This window comes from Hypanus sabinus, chromosome 7, assembly GCF_030144855.1.
Source record: "Hypanus sabinus isolate sHypSab1 chromosome 7, sHypSab1.hap1, whole genome shotgun sequence".
Lineage (NCBI taxonomy): Eukaryota > Metazoa > Chordata > Chondrichthyes > Myliobatiformes > Dasyatidae > Hypanus > Hypanus sabinus.
In genome coordinates this window covers 140,624,409-140,640,190 of record NC_082712.1, presented here as the reverse complement: position 1 = coordinate 140,640,190, position 15,782 = coordinate 140,624,409, and the positions used below count along the sequence as shown (strand labels likewise).

The window sequence follows — 15,782 nt, the reverse complement described above, 5'->3', positions numbered from 1 at the left end:
CTATCAAGTCCCACCTTAACCTTCTATGTTCCAAAGAATAAAGACCTAATTTGTTCAAACTTTCCCTGTAACTTAGGTGCTGAAACCCAGGTAACATTCTAGTAAATCTTCTCTGTACTCTCTCTGTTTTGTTGACATCTTTCCTATAATTCCTATATAATAATTTCTTATATACACTTCTGCATCTTATCAATGTCTCTCTGCAATCTTCGACAATCCTCTACACTATCTACAACACCACCAACCTTTGTATCGTCTGCAAACTTGCCAAACCACACTTCTACCCCCACATCTACCCCATATCCCCCACATCATTAATAAAAATCACGAAAAGTAGAGGTCCCAGAACAGATCCTTGTGGGACACCACTAGTTACAACCCTCCAATCTGAATATACTCTCTCCACCATGCCCCTCTGCCTTCTGCAGGCAAGCCAATTCTGAATCCACCTGGCCAAACTTTCCTGGATCCCATGCCTTCTGACGTTCTGAGTAAGCCTACCGTGTGGAACCTTGTCAAATGCTTTACTAAAATCCATGTAGATCGTATCCACTGCACTACCCTCATCTATGTGCCTGATCACCTCCTCAAAGAACTCTATCAGGCTTGTTAGAAACGATCAGCCCTTCACAAAGCCATGCTGATTGTCCCTGACCAGACCATGATTCTCTAAATGCCCACAGATCCTATCTCTAAGAATCTTTTCCAACAGCTTTCCCATCATAGATGTAAAGCTCATTGGTCTATAATTACCCGGACTATCTCTACTACCTCCGGTACCATTCCTGTGGACAATGAGGACATAAAGATCCTAGCCAGAAGCTCAGCAATCTCTTCCCTCACCTCGTGGAGCAGCCTGGGGAATATTCCGTCAGGCCCCCGGGACTTATCCGTCCTAATGTATTTTAACAATTCCAACACCTCCTCTCTCAATATCAACAGAACATCAACCTCACTCATATTGTCCTCATGGTCATCAAGTTCCCTCCCACTGGTGAATACCAAAGAGAAGTATTCATTGAGGACCTCGCTCACTTCCACAGCCTCCAGGCACATCTTCCCACTTTTATCTCTAATCAGTCCTACCTTCATTCCTGTCATCCTTTTGTTCTTCACATAATTGAAAAATGCCTTGGGGTTTTCCCTTACCCTACTCGCCAAGGACTTCTCATGCCCCCTTCTTGCTCTTCTCAGCCCCTTCTTAAGCTCCTTTCTTGCTACCCTCTATTCCTCAATAGATCCATCTGACCCTTGCTTCCTAAACCTCATGTATGCTGCCTTCTTCCACCTGACTAGATTTTCCACCTCACTTGTCACCCATGGTTCCTTCACCCTACCATTCTTTATTTTCCTCACCGGGACAAATTTATCCCTAACATCCTGCAAGAGATCCTTAAACATTGATCACATGTCCATTGTACATTTCCCTGCAAAAACATCATCCCAATTCACACCCGCAAGTTCTAGCCTTATAGCCTCATAATTTGCCCTTCCCCAATTAAAAATTTTCCTGTCCTCTCTGATTCTATCCTTTTCCATGATAATGCTAAAGGTCAGGGAGTGGTGATCTCTGTCCCCCAGATGCTCACCCACTGACAGATCTGTGACCTAACCCCGTTCATTACCTAATACTAGATCTAGTATGGCATTCCCCCCAGTCAGCCTGTCAACATACTGTGACAGGAATCTGTCCCTTAACAGACTTAACAGACTCTGCCCCATCTAAACCCTTGGAACTAATCAAGTGCCAATCAATATCAGGGCAGTTAATGATAACAACCCTGTTATTTTTGCACCTTTCCAAAATCTCCCAATCTGCTTCTCAGTATCTCTGCTGCTGCCAGGGGGCCTATAGAATACCCCCAATAGAGTAACTGCTCCCCTCCTGTTCCTCACTTGCACCCATACTGACTCAAAAGAGGTTTCTGCTACATTACCCACCCTTTCTGTAGCTGTAATAGTATCCCTAACCAGTGATGCCACCCCTCTTCCTCCTTGCCCCTCTATCTCTTTCAAAGCACTGAAATCCAGGAATATTGAGAATCCATTCCTGCCCTGGTGCCAGCCAAGTCTCTGTATTGGCTACTACTTCATAATTCCATGTATGTATCGAAGCTCTCAGTTTATCACCTTTGTTCCTGATGCTTCTTACATTGAAGTACACACACTTTAGCCCTTCTACCTTACTACCTTTACACCCTTTATTCTGTTTCTCTTTCTTCAAATCCTCTATATATGTTAGATCTGGCTTTACTCCATGCATTTCTTTCACTGCTCTATCGCTCCGGGTCCCATCCCTCTTGCAAATTAGTTTAAACCCTCCCGAACCATGCTAGCAAACCTCCCTGCAAGGATATTGCTCCCGCTCGAGTTCAGGTGCAACTCATCCAATCTGTACAGGTCCCACCTTCTCCAGAAGAGATCCCAATGATCCAAAAATCTAAAACCCTGTCCCTTGCACCAACTCCTCAGCCACGCATCCAACTGCCATATCCTCCAATTCTTACCATCACTATCACGTAGTACTGGCAGCAATCCTGAGAACGCCACCCTTGAGGCCCTGTTCTTCAGCCTTCTGCCTAGTTCCTGAAACTCACACTTAAGGACCTCATCCCTCTTCCTGCCTATGTCATTGGTACCAACGTGTATCATGACTTCTGGTTGCTTTCCCTCTTGTACCAGGATGTCATGCACCAGGTCAGAGACATCGCGGACCCTGGCACTCAGGAGGCAACAAACCATGCGGGTGTCCTTCTCACGTCCACAAAATCTCCTGTCTGCTCCCCTGACTATAGTCCCCAAAGAACGACAGCTCTCCTCTTCTCCATCCTACCCTTCTGCACCACACGGTCAGACTCAGTGCCAGAGGCCCTGCCACCGTGGCTCACACCTGGTCGGTCGTCCCCACCAACAGTATCCAGGACGGTAAACTTATTATTCAGGGGAATGGCTACAGGGGTGCTCTGCACTACCTGTCTACTCTCCTTCACTTTCCCCCCTCTGACCAACAACCTGCTTCCGGCAGCCTAGGTTTGACTACCTCCCTGTAGCTCTCATCTATGACTGCCTCATTCTCCCTTATGAGTCTAAGGTCATCCAGCTGCTGCTCCAGATTCCTCACACCGTTTTCCAGATCGCCCAGCCGCAAGCACTTCTGGCAGATGTGACTCTGTGGGTGAGGGAAGTTCCCCCAAGACTGCCACATCTCACAGGACAGGCACATCACCGTCTCAGGAGGCACTGCAAAGATGAACTGGGAACAAGCTCGTCCTCCACCTCTTCTCATCGAAGCCTTGAGTCAAAGCGTCAAAGCTTCACTCCTTCACTGGCCCACTCCCTCACTGGCCACTTTCCACAGCCAGTGGAAAAAAGTAAATATGTCACACAACTTACCAATAGAAAATGGGACAAATGCTTCTTTCTTCACAAATTGCCCATTTTTATCTAGGAATCTTTCAGGACAAAATAGATCAGGAGAATTCCAATATTTTTCATCAAAATGTACAGAATAAAGATTTGTTATAACTGTGGTTCCCTTTGGAATGGAATAACCCCGAACAATAGTGTTCTTGGAAGTTGCACGGAAAATACCAAGTGGTGCTATGTTGCAGTATCTCAGAACTTCATGCAATACTGCTTCTGTGTATGGCATCTGTGACCTGTTTTCCAGGGCAGGTATTTGGCTTTTGCCCACAATAGTGTCAATTTCCTGATGCACTTTTTCTGTAAAATAAAAGAAACAAGAATCTTAATGATTTTGTTTCAGCAATTAAATTGGAAATTATTTTTGTTCAGGTAGCACTTTAGAATTGTTACATAAACACTAGGGACTGTGGAAATAAATAAGGCAGCAATGGTCAGAATGTATATTAGATGTTTTACCCATTGTCTAAGCCTTAAATAAACTATTTTCCCTTTCCTGTTTTCCATCAATTCATCTGTTATTTAATATTACTATAAATGATGACACCACTTGATTTGGTGTCATATTTTATCCTCATTCCCTTGTGGCAAAGATGAAAATGAGAACTCAAGGTTCCCTATACCAGATAAGAATAAATTGTATACAGCTTTTAATTTACAGTGACTTTTATATATCTGCCATAAACTAAGTTTGCATAGGCGTAAATGTTGTTCCAATGGAAAATCTATATATTTTTTATCCTGTGCTGATATGAATGATTGTTTTTACTTCTATGAAATTTGAGTTAAAATTAATTATGCATAGATGTTTTTTCTAGTAAATTAACTCAAGTGAGCTTTAGTTTTTAATTGTTTGAATCTAGGTTGACAGTCATTGTCTCTTTGGCTCATTTAAACCACCCATTTAAACTAATCCAACTTCCTCTCTCTCCTGCCGATCATCTACACATTGTGAAATGTGACAACCAACCTGCACCACTTTGGGATATGGGAGGTAACCAGAGCACCCACAGGAAATCCCTTACAATCACAAGGAGAATGAGCATTCTCCACACAGATGGCACCCAAGGTCAGGATTGCACCTGGGTCTCTGGTGCTACAGGGCAGTAGCTAGCTCTACTAGCTGTGCCAATATAAAATAGGGATAAAACTTTCTCAGAGGGAAGAAAATAGTTAAAATTCACAACAGAATTAATAACAAAATAGTCCAACTTCCTATAATTTCTGTGAGATATCTGTTTGAATACTGTGTTCTCACCTTGAATGTTTGGATACAGTGCCATGTACAAAATTGCCCATCTAAGTGCATTAGTTGTAGTCTCTGTTCCAGCTATAATGAGTTCTCCAACAGTAAAAATTAAGTTTTCTTTTGAAAAGGAAGATTCAGGATCATTAATATTCTTTTCTAGTTCATCCAAATATGAATCAATGAGATGCCGAGGTTTTTGAGAGATTCTGTTTTGGGAAAAACGGTGTATTATCTTTTGCAAAAAGTCGTAAACTTCAGCTGCATTTTTGAACAAACGTCGATGTTTTCCAAATGGCAGTAGCCCAATCCAAGGGAAAGCATTGTACAGAAATGCCCAAACACTGGCAGCCAATTCAACATTTTCACTAAATATCTCAATCATATGCTGATAATCAGTGTCATCATATGTGAACCGCTCTCCAAAAATGATCAGGTTTGTGATGTTGGAAACTGCATTAGTTACAAGGCACTTGGCGTCAAATGGCTTTCCTTTGTAGGTGTCAACAGCATCCAAAAAAATCATACATTCCTCAGAAATTTTGTTTTCAAAGCTCTTTTGACCCGGTCCAAAGCAGCGAAAGCAATTCACAGTGACCTTACGATGGTCAGTCCAACCACGACCATATTTGGAGTTCAAAAGCCCTAGGAAGTTTCCAAAATTAACAACATAATATAATTTAATTAAAATGCAAGTTAGTAATATTGATTTGCATAGACTACTTTTTTCCACTCCAATCAAAGAATTTCAAAGGTGTTAATATTTTGGGGAATGATGTGAGTAATGTCCATATCCCCTCAACTGAAATCTCATTCACTGGCTTTATACAGTTTGTTATACTTTATTGTACTGGACATCACACTCCTGATGAATGCAAACCACTTGTGATGTTGAGTGCTACTCCATTAGACATTTTTACTATTTTCTATTTCCATCCATGGCATTTTAATATTCTACATACAGTAGGTCGAACTCTGAAGTACATTTAGGTCACCACTCTTAGTTTTTTGACAGTTATTTTCCATTTCAGGACACGAGTTTACCTGCACTGAAATTCATTAGCCCATTCACTCAGTTATTATCTCTTGTAATTTACTGCTGCTTTTCACAATGCTATGGATTTGCACCCCAAAAATTGCAGATATCCCAGCATCACTGAAGATCTAACCTGGGCTCAACATATTGATGCAATTACAAAGGCACAACAGTGACTGTATTTCATTCAGAGTTTGAGGAGATTTGATACTTCAAAAGTAAAGACACAGTCTACTGTAAAGGGCAAGACACTTAACAGCAAAGATCTTGGGGTCTAACTTCATAACTCCCTGGAACTGACTACGTAGATTGAGAGGGTGATTAGAAAGGAATTATGACGTGCTTGGCTTTATTAGTTGAGGCAATGAGTTCAAAAATCCGGAAATTATGACGTAGCTTTATAAAACTCTAGTTAGGCCACATCTGGAGTAATGTATACAGTTCTGGTCGCCCCATTATAGGAGGAGTGTTGAGGTTTTGGACAGGGTGCAGAAGAGGTTTAGCAGGAAGCTGCCTGGATTAGAGGGCATGTGCTAGAATGAAAGGCTGGTCAACTTGGGTTGTTTTCTTTGGAGTGGTGAAGGCTGAAGGGAGACTGACAGAGGTTTATAAGATTATGTGAGGCACATAATGGACAAACAGCAACTTTTTCCCCAAGGTGTGAAGATTTAATACTGGAGGATGTGCATTTAAGGTGAGAGGGGTTAATTTTAAGAGATGTCAGGGGCAAGTTGTCTGGAATGCATTACCTAGGGTGGTGGTAGAGGCAGAAAGATTAGAGGGTTTTAAGAGATGTTTGGATAGGCCCTTGAATGCGAGGGAAATGGAAGGATATGGACATTATGCAGGCAGAAGGGGTGAGTTTAGATAGTCATTTGATTACCTGATTGGTTCATCACAATACTGTGGGCCAAAGGGCTTTTGCTGTGCTGTATTATTCTATGTTCTATGTCATCAAAGACTCTGCCAAATTTCTACAGACAGACCATGGACAGCATTCTCACTGTCTGTATCACCAACAGCTACTGCACAAAATCTGAAAAAGCTGCATAAGCTTGCAAACTTAGCCAGCTCCATCATGGGCATTAGCCTCCCCAGCTTCAAGAACATCTTCGAAAGGTGATGCCGCAAAGATGTGGTGCCCATTATTAAGAACCCCTATCACCCAGGACATGCCTTCTTCTCATTCCTACCATCAGGGAGGAGGTACATGAGCCTGAAGACACGTTATTTTAGAAAGAGCTTCTTCCCCTCCACCATCCGATTTCTGAATGAACAATGAATGAATTCACGAACACTCCCTCGCTTTTTTTGCACTACTTATTTAATTTTTTGTATGTTTGTTGTAATTTATTTTATGTATTGCACTATACTGCTGTCACAAAACAACAAAAGTTTCACAACATATGCCTGTGATATTGAAACTGATTCTGATTCTCTAGGTCAGTGCTTCTATCCTCTTATAACTGGCTTCCTAAAGTGCAGAACTCACAGCTGTCTGGATTAAACACCCTCTGCTATTTCTCTGTTTTTACTTACACACACACACACACTCTCACACTCACAAAACCGCACCCCCCCCCCCACCCCATCACTGAGCCCTAGGGATTCCGCTGGTCACAGAACTCCAGTCTGAACAACACTCCTCCAACTACACTCTCTTCTAAAGCCAAGTTAATTCTGAACCCAATCTACCAACTTACCAAGGAATCCCAAGTGCCTTAATCTTCTGGAACAGCTCACCACAAGGGATCTCATCAAAAGCTTTAAAAAGTATATATAACTCAAAAATTACGCAACCAAGTTTGTAGGACATGACCGCCTCAGCAAAACGTCATGCTGAATCTGTTTTTCCAGCTGTTAGTTGATCCTATCCCTAAGAATTGTCTCCAATAATTTCCCCACTTCTGATGTAAGATGCAGCAGCTTTTAATTTCCTGGTTTCTCACTTCTGCCGTTCTCCAGTCCTCTAGGACCTCACCTGTGACTAACGAGGGTACAAAGAAATCTGCTGAGGCCCCAGCAATCTCTTCTTTTGATTGGCTCAGTTACTGGCCTTGGGGATATTAATGTTCTTGAAGACCCCTACTCTGCCTCCTCACTGATGGCTGCATGCTCTAGAATATCAGCATAACTCTCCATGACCTCAGTAGCTTAGGCATGTTGATATACCTTGGTAGTCCACTTAGTTTTATTCACAACGAGGTTGAGCTTGCTGGGAAATGTCAACAGTACTGCATTTAGTTCTCAGTAACTGTCAAATAATTTGGTTCTTCTCCATAAAATGATATTGTGAACCTGTTGGTTGAGCTCTGTGGATAATTTCAGTGACATGGAATTTCTGTAATGAAACACAAATGCTGCAATTATACAGAATTTACTGCTGGGAAATACACCTACTGAATCTGCTCGAGATTAGACTTGAACAGAATCTGAATACACAGGATTAACTGTGAGGGAGAAGGTATATCCAAGGTAATCAACATTTTCTAATATTCTAATTTAATGATTTTTTTTTACAAGTAGTTTAATTTATTTAATTTTTAGAAATTTAAAATTTTATACATACTTCACAATTTTTTAATGGTCATTGAATCAACAACAGCTGTGGCAGGGCTTGAATGCTATTACTTTTTCGAAGTTAAATTAAACGACATGGGAGACAGCAGGGATTCGCGTGACCATTAGAATATGGAGAAAACATTGCAAACCCCACATCCCCCATGATCCTATGATATGTCTGTGAAGCTGATGATGCGGACTGCCTTCAGGAATGTAAAGCCACGGAAAGCATCTGGACCAAATGGCGTACCTGGCCACGTACTAAAGACCTGTGCTGACCAACTGGCTGGAGTGTTCACGGAGATATTTAACCTCTTGCTTTGGCAGTATGTGATACCATCCTGCTTTAAGCAGGCTTCGATTACACTAGTGTCCAAGCAAAATGTGGTGATCTGCCTCAATGGCCCAGTTGCACTTACATCCACAATGATGAAGTGTTTTGAGAAAGTTGGTGATGAAAGAAATCAACTCCTGCCTGAGAGGCAACATGGATTCACTCCAATTTGCCTACCAGAGCAACAGGTTCACACCAGATGCCATCTTATTGGCTCTTCACTCAATCCTGGAACATCTGGACAGCAAAGAACATATGTCAAGATGCTCTTTATTGACTACAGCTCAACATTCAATACCATCATCCCCTCAAAACTAATCAATAAACTCCAAGACCTTGACCTCAATGCCTCCTTGTGCAATTGAATCCTGGATTTCCTTACTGGTAGACCCCTGAGAGTTCAGATTGGTACCAATATCTTCTCAATGATCTCCATCTGTACAGGTGCACCACAGGGCTGTGTGCCTAGCCCCCTGCTCTACTCACTTTATGCCAATGACTGTGACTAAGGACAGCTCCAATACCATATTCACATTTGCTCAATTCACCACTGCTGTGGGCCGAATCGAAGGTGGTGACGAATCAGCAAGCAGGAGGGAGATTGAAAATTTGGCTGAGTGGTGTCGTAATGACAACCTCTCACTCAATGTCAGCAAGACCAAGGAGCTGATTGTAGACTTCAAGACGGAAATCCAGGAGCCAGTAATCATTGGAAGTTCAGAGGTGGGGAAGGTTAGCAACTTTAAATTCTTGGGTGTTACTATTTCAGAGGACCTATCCTGGACACAGTACATAAGTGCAATGTGAAGGAAGCATGGCAACACCTCTGCTTTCTTAGGAGTCTGCCGAGATTCGGCACAAAATCTAAAACATTGACAAATTTCTATATATATGTAGTAGAGAATATATTGACTGGCTGCATCACAGCCTGGTATGGAAACACAAATGCCTTTGAACAGAAAATCCTACAAAAAGGTAGTGGATTTGGTTCAGTACATCAGGGTAATGCCCTCCCAACCACTGAGCACGTCTACATGAAACGCTGTCACAGGAAAGCAGCATCAATCATCAGAGATTTCCACCATCCAGGTCATGCTCTCTTCTTGCTGTTGTCTTCAGGTAGAAGGTACAAGATCGTCAGGACTCGCACCACCAATTTCAAGAACAGTTACTGCCCCTCAACCATCAGGCTGTTAATAAAACAAGATAACTCCACTCACTTGTCCCATCATTGAAATGTTCCTACAACCATTGATCTCACTCTAAGGACTCTTTGGCTTATTATCTCATGTTCTCGTTATTTATTGCTATTTATTTATATTTGCATTTGCACAGTTTGTTGTCTTCTGCACTCTGATCTTTTATTGATCCTGCTATAGTTACGATTCTATAGATCTGCTGAGTATGCCTGCAGAAAAAAAGAATCTCAGGGTTGTATATAGTGATATATCTGTACTTTGAAAATTAAATTTACTTTGAATTCTTCAGAATGTTACAGACATTAACCAGTTTGAAATCTCCAACAGCTTAAACAGGTAGCTAAATTGGAGATGCAGCCTAGCCTAAGTATTTCCAGCATTTTCTGTTTTCATTACTGGCAGATTCATACTAGATTTTTCAATTTCATTTGCAGAATATAAATTATTCACTGTGCTGAGATGTGAATATGCATTCCCCTCCAAGTTCCACGCACTTCTTATTTGTCAGTCCTTTATTGTTACTGTGTCTAAATCCTGCAACTCCAGAGCCAGCATCACTGTGGGGAAAACCCTCACTAAAAGGTCTGCAATGGGTTAAGCTAGCAGCCTACCATCATTTTCTCAAGGACATTTGAAAATGAGCAACAAAAACTGGTCGTGCCAGTAATGCTCATTCTGAACATGAATACCTAAAGGAATCATTGGTCACAGCCTTTAGATTATTAATCCAGTTAAAATAAACAGTTCAGCACACTTTATTTTTTATCTCCATGACTATAACACTGCAGCCCTCCAACACTGCTTCAGCTATTCTGCTGCTGAAATGTTTGTTCATGCTAAACTTGATTCATTCAACAGGCTCTTAATTCTATGCTGTAATCTTGAGCAAAAGACAAATGCTGGAGGGTCTTGGGTGTTGAGCAGCATTCCTGTTTGGTTTCTCTTGATCTAAGCCCTGTAAACTAGAGACCATTTTCAATTTCTGAAGTCCTTATCTTAACATACACCTTCATCCACTCACGTGTCTCATTTAGCTTCAGATTTTAAAAATGAACTTCACTTTAAAATTCTCACCATTTGTTTTCAAATCTTTCTGTTCTCATCCCCACCCTTCTCATCTTTGTAACCTTTCTGCCTAGCATCACTGTGGGAAATCCTTCACCCAACAATAAAATGCTCCTCCAATTCTGGCCCTTTAATTATTCTCAAATGTAATCATTCCTTTCTTGTGACAGGTACATTCAGCTGTCAGGCACCTAAATTCCGTAATTTTCTTTCAAAATTTCTTTGCCTCTTCATCCCTCTTTCAAAGTGTCAATACTTCCACCAGCCACAATTTTAATCATCTGCTCACTGGTCCTTATGAATTTCATTGTCAATATTTTTAATAACTCTCTTGGGAACTTACTATACATACTGTATATGTACTTGCCATATACAGTGCCTATAAAAAGCATTCACCCTCCCCTGGAATATTTCATTTGATTGTTTTACAACATTGAATCACAGTGGATTAAATTTTGCTTTTTTGACACAGATCAACAGAAAAAGACTCCTGTGTCAAAGTGAAAAAACATCTTTACCAAGATATCTAAACTAATTACAAATATAAAACACATAATAATTGATCGCTTAAGTATTCATATCCTTCAACTCAGTATTTAGTAGATACACCTTTGCAGCAATTACAGCTTTGAGTCTGTGTGGACAGGTGTCTATCAGCTTTGCACATCTGGACACTGCAATTTTTGCCCATTCTTCTTTACAAAACTGCTCAAGCTCTGTCAGATTGCAAACCCAACCACAGATTCTCAATTGGATTGCGGTCTGGACTCTGATTTGTCCACTCCAGGTTATTAACTTTGTTGTTTTTAAGCCATTCCTGTGTAGCTTTGGCTTTATGCTTGAGGTCACTGTCAACGAACATAGAATAGTACAGCACAGTACAGGCCTTCCGGCCCACAATGTTGTGCCGACCCTCAAACCCTGCCTCCCATATAACCCCCACCTTAAATTCCTCCATATACCTGTCTAGTAGTCTCTTAAATTTCACTAGTGTATCTGCTTCCACCACGGACTCAGGCAGTGCATTCCACACACCAACCACGCTCTGAGTAAAAAAACCTTCCTCTAATATCCCCCTTGAACTTCCCACCCCTTACCTTAAAGCCATGTATTGAGCAGTGGTGCCCTGGGGAAGAGGTGCTGGCTGTCCACTTTGTCTATTCCTCTTAATATCTTGTATACTTCCTTAATGTCTCCTCTCATCCTGCTCCTCTCCAAAGAGTAAAGCCCTAGCTCCCCTAATCTCTGATCATAATGCATAATCTCTAAACCAGGCAAAATCCTGGTAAATCTCCTCTGTACCCTTTCCAATGCTTCCACATCTTTCCTATAGTGAGGCGACCAGAAACACACAGTACTCCAAGTGTGGCCTAACCAGAGTTTTATAGAGCTGCATCATTACATCGCGACTCTTAAACTCTATTCCTCGACTTATGAAAGCTAACACCCCATAAGCTTACTTAACTACCCTATCTACCTGTGAGTCAACTTTCAGGGATCTGTGGACATGTACCCCCAGATCTCTCTACTCCTCCACACTACCAAGTGTCCTGCCAGTTATTTTGTACCTCTGCCTTGGAGTTTGTCCTTCCAAAGTGTACCACCTTACACTTCTTCGGGTTGAACTCCACCTGCCACTTCTCAGCGCACTTCTGCATCCTATCAATGTCTCTCTGCAATCTTCGACAATCCTCTACACTATCCACAATGCCACCAACTTTTGTGTCGCCTGCAAACTTGCCAACCCACCCTTCTACCCCCACATCCAGGTTGTTAATAAAAATCATGAAAAGTAGAGGTCCCAGAACAGATCCTTGTGGGACACCACTAGTCACAACCTTCCAATCCGAATGTGCTCCCACCACCATGACCCTCTGCTTTCTGCAGGCAAGCCAATTCTGAATCCACCTAGCCAAACTTCCCTGGATCCCATGCCTTCTGACTTTCTGAATAAGCCTACCATTGGAACCTTGTCAAATGCTTTACTAAAATCCATGTAGATCGTATCCACTGCACTATCCTCATCTATGTGCCTGGTCACCTCCTCAAAGAACTCTATCAGGCTTGTTAGAAACGATCAGCCCTTCACAAAGCCATGCTGACTGTCCCTGATCAGACCATGATTCTCTAAATACTCATAGATCCTATCTCTAAGAATCTTTTCAAACAGCTTTCCCACCACAGATGTAAGGCTCAATGGTCTATAATTACCCGGACTATCTCTACTACCTATTTTGAACAAGGGGACAACATTCACCTCCCTCCAATCCTCCGGTACCATTCCCATGGACAACGAGGACATAAAGATCCTAGCCAGAGGCTCAGCAAACTCTTCCCTCACCTCGTGGAGCAGCCTGGGGAATATTCCGTCAGGCCCCTGGGACTTATCCGTCCTAATGTATTTTAACAATTCCAACACCTCCTCTCTCTTAATATCAACAGAACATCAGCCTCACTCATATTGTCCTCACCGTCATCAAGTTCCCTCCCACTGGTGAATACCGAAGAGAAGTATTCATTGAGGACCTCACTCACTTCCACAGCCTCCAGGCACATCTTCCCACTTTTATCTCTAAATCAGTCCTACCTTCACTCCTGCCATCCTTTTGTTCTGTACATAATTGAAGAATGCCTTGGGGTTTTCCTTTACCCTACTCGCCAATGACTTCTCATGCCCCCTTCTTGCTCTCCTCAGCGCCTTCTTAAGCATTTTCTTGCTACCCTATATTCCTCAACAGATCCATCTGATCCTTGCTTCCTAAACCTCATATGTGCTGCCTTCTTCCACCTGACTAGATTTTCCACCTCACTTGTCACCCATGGTTCCTTCACCCTACCATTCTTTATCTTCCTCATGGGACAAATTTATCCCTAACATCCTGCAAAACATCCCTAAACATCGACCACATGTCCATAGTACATTTCCCTGCGAAAACATCATCCCAATTCACACCCGCAGGTACTAGCCTTATAGCCTCATAATTTGCCCTTCCCCAATTAAAAATTTTCCTGTCCTCTCTTATTCTATCCTTTTCCATGATAATGCTAAAGGCCAGGGAGTGGTGATCTCTGTCCCCCAGATGCTCACCCACTGACAGATCTGTGACCTGACCCAGTTCTTTATCTAATACTAGATCTAGTATGGCATTCCCCCTAGTCAGCCTGCCAACATACTGTGACAGAAAACCATCCTGGACACACATAACAAACTCTGCCCCATCTAAACCATTGGAACTAATCTGGTATCAATCAATATTAGGGAAGTTAAAGTCACCCATGATAACAACCCTGTTACTTTTGAACCTTTCCAAAATCTGCCCCCCAATCTGCTCCTCGGTATCTCTGCTGCTACCAGGGGGCCTATAGAATACTCCCAATAGAGTAACTGCTCCCTTCCCGTTTCTGACTTCCACCCATACTGACTCAAGAGGATCCTGCTACATTACCCACCCTTTCTGTAGCTTTTTTTTTCTTTTTCAATCTTTTTATTGAATTTTTCATATATAAAAAAACATAACATAATATTGAATAGGTTATAAGTGCACTAGACTTGAAATTGAATTAGTAATAAGATAACAATATCTTATTAATATATCAGCAAAAAAAGTACATTAATCAATCAAACCTATATTGATTATACATGAAAAAGAGTAAGAATAATCATTAAAAGAAAAAAAAATTAAAAATACAAGAAAAAAAAAGAAAATATATAATAATAAAAAAATTAAACCTAAACTAAACTAACATGTGCAATAATAACAGTTTATATGTATATGTTAGTGTCAAAAACTCCGGAACTCCATACCAGAACAAGAATAAAAAGAGAAAAGGTCTGGAAGAGGCCAAATTAATTCATATGAAAGAGTCGAATGAACTGTCCCCAAGTTTCTTCAAATTTAATTGATGAGTCAAAAATAGTGCTTCTAATTTTTTCTGATAAGAAATAGTTTGAGAGAACCACTGAAACGTGGTAGGAGGATTTACTTCTTTCCAATTTTGTAATATAGACCTTCTGGCCATTAATGTTACAAAAGCAATCATTCGTCTAATTGAAGGGGAAAACTGATTACCATCCTCATTTGGTATACCAAAAATTGCAGTAATAAAATGAGGTTGTAAATCAATATTCCAAATTGAGGTAGCAAATATGTCCTTCCAATAGTTATATAAGGTGGGACATGACCAAAACATGTGGGTCAATGAGGCCACATCTGAATGACATCTGTCACATTGAGGGTTAATATGAGAATAGAATCGAGCAAGCTTATCTTTAGACATATGAGCTCTATGTACAACCTTAAATTGTATTAAAGCATGTTTAGCACATATAGAAGAAGACTTAACCATTTGTAAAATTTTTTCCCATTTCTCTGTTGATATATTATATTGAAGTTCTTTTTCCCATTCTTGTTTAATTCTACCTGATATTTCTGGTTGTATCTTCATAATCATATTATAAATAAGAGCCACTAATCCCTTCTGACAAGGATTCAAGGTAAAAATTATATCTGAAAAATCTATCAAAGTTGAATTGGGGAAGGATGGTAGAACTTTATATAAAAAATTTCTAATTTGTAAATATCTAAAAAAAATTAGATTTAGGTAACTTAAATTTGTTGGAAAGTTGGTCAAAAGACATCAAACTACCTTAAAAAAAAAGATCACGAAAACATATTATACCTTTCCTTTTCCATATGCTAAAAGCTTGATCTGTCAAAGAAGGTTTAAAAAAGAAGTTAAGTAAGATAGGGCTATCAAGAACAAAGTTTTTCAGAGTAAAAAACTTACAAAATTGAAACCAAATTCGTAATGTGTGTTTGACAATAGGGTTGGATATCTGTTTATTGAATTTAACTAAATCAGCAGGAAGAGAAGAACCAAGAACGGAGAATAAAGAATATCCCTGTGCATCACTAC

At 40.9% G+C, this 15,782-nt stretch overlaps 1 protein-coding gene across 2 annotated transcripts in view; it reads right to left on the bottom strand.

Moving 5' to 3' along the window:
* The window catches only part of LOC132396415 (vitamin D 25-hydroxylase), a 56,819-nt gene that overhangs the window by 1,672 nt on the left and 39,365 nt on the right, over nt 1–15,782 (bottom strand). Inside the window, exons 3-4 of one of the 2 annotated variants that reach the window (XM_059973953.1) lie at nt 4,682–5,314; nt 3,394–3,723 (exon numbers count right to left, since the gene is read on the bottom strand). In XM_059973953.1, the coding sequence (XP_059829936.1) occupies nt 3,394–3,723; nt 4,682–5,314 (963 nt within the window). The remainder of the gene's footprint in view (nt 1–3,393; nt 3,724–4,681; nt 5,315–15,782) is intronic. The other variant, XM_059973954.1, reaches the window with a different exon arrangement.